The sequence below is a fragment of the Sturnus vulgaris genome, unplaced genomic scaffold (assembly GCF_052056855.1).
Source record: "Sturnus vulgaris isolate bStuVul1 unplaced genomic scaffold, bStuVul1.hap1 Scaffold_87, whole genome shotgun sequence".
NCBI lineage: Eukaryota > Metazoa > Chordata > Aves > Passeriformes > Sturnidae > Sturnus > Sturnus vulgaris.
In genome coordinates, this window is record NW_028276756.1 from 3292702 (window position 1) to 3295659 (window position 2958).

The following is a 2958-nucleotide window of genomic DNA, read 5'->3' on the forward strand; positions in this document are numbered from 1 at the left end:
TGGGCTTGGGGTGGGCAAGTGTTCCTGAGGGAACAGGGATGGGACAGCTGGGCTGGATGAACCAAGGGATGTTCCATTCCATGTCACACCATGATCAGAAATTAACTGAGAGAAGCGACGGGCAAGGGGCGTAGGGAATTGTTTTGTTTTTTAAGAACATTTTTATTCAAAATAGCACCTACACATACAGAATCCACTCCTGCTACAATATGGTTAAATATTTTCTGCTGCTAGGAGATTTCCTGTGGATTTGCTTTTCTTCTGTGTACAGCCTTTGCTTTTCGTGCTTGCTTGGTTTGCAGGGTTTTTTGGTGTTGCAGGTGGGTCTTGCTTTGTTTTTTTTGGTTTTTTTGTTTGGGTTTGATTTTCCGTATTGAACTGCCTTTTTATCTCATACATAAATTCAACCTTTTTTTGTGGCTTGGTTGACACCTGATGGCAAGAGAAATTTACCCAACTCAGTCATTTGGCCAAATTATATTTTGCAGTCACCATTAACCAGATGAATTTGGTCACAGACTCCCTGCAACTTGGCAGCATCCACAAAGGAATTGAAAGTGCATTTCATGCCATTGTAGAGATAATAGAATTGTTCCACACTGGTGGTCAAGGTCTGGTCACTGAGGGATGTCACCAGGGAGTGGCTGCCAAGAGGACTCTGTGCCATTGATGACTTTTGACCCTGATTGTTCAGCCAAATTCCCACCCACCCCATGTTCCTCTCCTGCAGCCCAGCTCTCTCCAATCTGGCTCTGAGGAGAGCACAGCAGACCATGTCCCAGGCCTGCCTAAAGTCTGGGCACACAACATCCCCTTCTTTTCCCTCCCATGGGGGTTCTGCAATTCCTGCCTTGTGCTGCCAGTGCCTGGAATGGCTGCAGGAGGATTTGCCACCTGCCCTTCCCTGCTGAGCCTGACCAGTCTGTGTCTGTCCCAGTGCCCCTCCCTGCCCTGTTTGCAGACTGGTTCCATGTCTGCCCTTCCCAAGTGCCCAGGACCCTCTGGGATGGCTCTGGCCTTTCCAAAGGGTTTGAGAGAGGTCCCACAATGACACTGTCCAGACTTCGCAACATCCCTGACACCAAAGGCCTTTTCCACATCCCTGAGTTCCAGGTCAGTGCCCAGAACACAGCACAGCCCTGTCCAGGTTCTCAGGGTGGTTCAGAAGGGAGGCAGCTCTGATCTCTCCCCACAGATCAGAGTACTTCATTTAAAAAATGTACAGACAATAAGCTTTTAAAAAGTCATTGTGCTATAAAGGAAAGGTAAATTTTGATGTAGAAATATTATGAGTAGTGAAATTAATTTCTGAAATACATTATAGCAGTAGAAAAACAGCATAACAGTAGCAAAAAATTACGAAGAGGAGCAAAACAGTTTATAGTTACTTCCATTCTGAGTACTCTGCAGAAGAAAGGCACAGTTTATTGCTTCAGAAAAAAGCCAGTCAACCCTTTACTCAGGGCATCCTTGAGTTCCTGGTTCCTCAGGCTGTAGATAAGGGGGTTCAGGGCTGGAGGCACCAACGTGTACAGAACTGACAAGGAGATATCCAATGCTGGGGAGGAGATGGAGGGGGGCTTCAGGTTAGCAAATACGCCAGTGCTGATAAACAGAGAGACCACAGCCAGGTGAGGGAGGCAGGTGGAAAAGGCTTTGTGCCTTCTCTGCTCAGAGGGGATCCTCAGCACAGCCCTGAAGATCTGTACATAGGAGAAAACCATAAACACAAAACAACCAAAATATAGAAGAACACTAAGCACAATGACAGCAACTTCCCTGAGGCTGGAGTGTGAGCAGGAGAGCTTGAGGATGTGTGGGATTTCACAGAAGAACTGGCCCAGGGCATTGCCATGGCACAGGGGCAGGGAAAATGTATTGGCTGTGTGCAGCAGAGCACTGAGAAAGCCACTGGCCCAGGCAGCTGCTGCCATGTGGGCACAAGCTCTGCTGCCCAGGAGGGTCCCGTAGTGCAGGGGTTTGCACATGGACACGTAGCGGTCGTAGCACATGATGGTCAGGAGATAATACTCTGCACTGATGAAGAACACAAAGAAAAAGACCTGAGCAGTGCAGCCTTCATAGGAGATGTGTCTGGTGTTCCAGAGGGAATTGTGCATGGCTTTGGGGACAGTGGTGTAGATGGAGCCCAGGTCGCTGAGGGCCAGGTTGAGCAGGAAGAAGAACATGGGGGTGTGCAGGTGGTGGCCGCAGGCTACGGCACTGATGATGAGGCCGTTGGCCAGGAGGGCAGCCAGGGAGATGGCCAGGAAGAGGCAGAAGTGCAGGAGCTGCAGCTGCCGCGTGTCTGCCAATGGCAGCAGGAGGAAGTGGTTGATGGAGCTGCTGTTGGACATTTGCTGTATCTTGACATGGGCACCTGTTCATGGAGAAAAAGTTATTGAGGAGTTAGAGGAGATGGCTGTAACAAAATCAAAGCCATTTCCCATACACCCTCCCCTGTAACAGACATAGACACACTTTGGTGTTTCAGAGTTCTGAGGTTTTTTCATTTTAAGCTCCCCCCCATGTCTCTCCTGCTCTTCTTGGATATCAGAAACCCCTCAGCATTTTTGCTGCCCTGTGGTAGAACAGAGTGAGCTCCCTGAGGCAAGATGATCAATCGAGACTGAGGGAAAATGATCTGTCACTTCATTATCTTCGTAGTTTCTCTCGGCTTTCATACTTCTCAAATGGAGGATGTTCACACTGCCCTGTTTTCCTTAATTAATCAGATAGTGCTGAGAGCAATGTATCCACCACAGCCCAGCACCATTTTTGTATCCAAGGACTCACATTGCTCATTTCACCACCCTAACAGAATTTTCAGTTTCAGAACACTTCTGCCTTTCCCCGTGGGTTTTCAGATAACACAAAGATGCTCTAGGACGGGTTTGCATCCTGGATTGAAGCTCCCAGCTTGGACTGAAATCTCAGAGACACTTCCAAGTGTCCCAG

The 2958-nt window shown here is 48.5% G+C and overlaps 1 protein-coding gene across 1 annotated transcript; it reads right to left on the minus strand.

Moving 5' to 3' along the window:
• Window positions 1-1335: 1335 nt before the first annotated feature.
• LOC148217320 (olfactory receptor 14J1-like) lies at window positions 1336-2012 on the minus strand. Its single transcript, XM_088158759.1, has one exon. The coding sequence runs from the start codon at window positions 2010-2012 to the stop codon at window positions 1425-1427; it is 588 nt and encodes a 195-aa protein (XP_088014885.1). The 3' UTR covers window positions 1336-1424.
• Window positions 2013-2958: the final 946 nt, after the last annotated feature.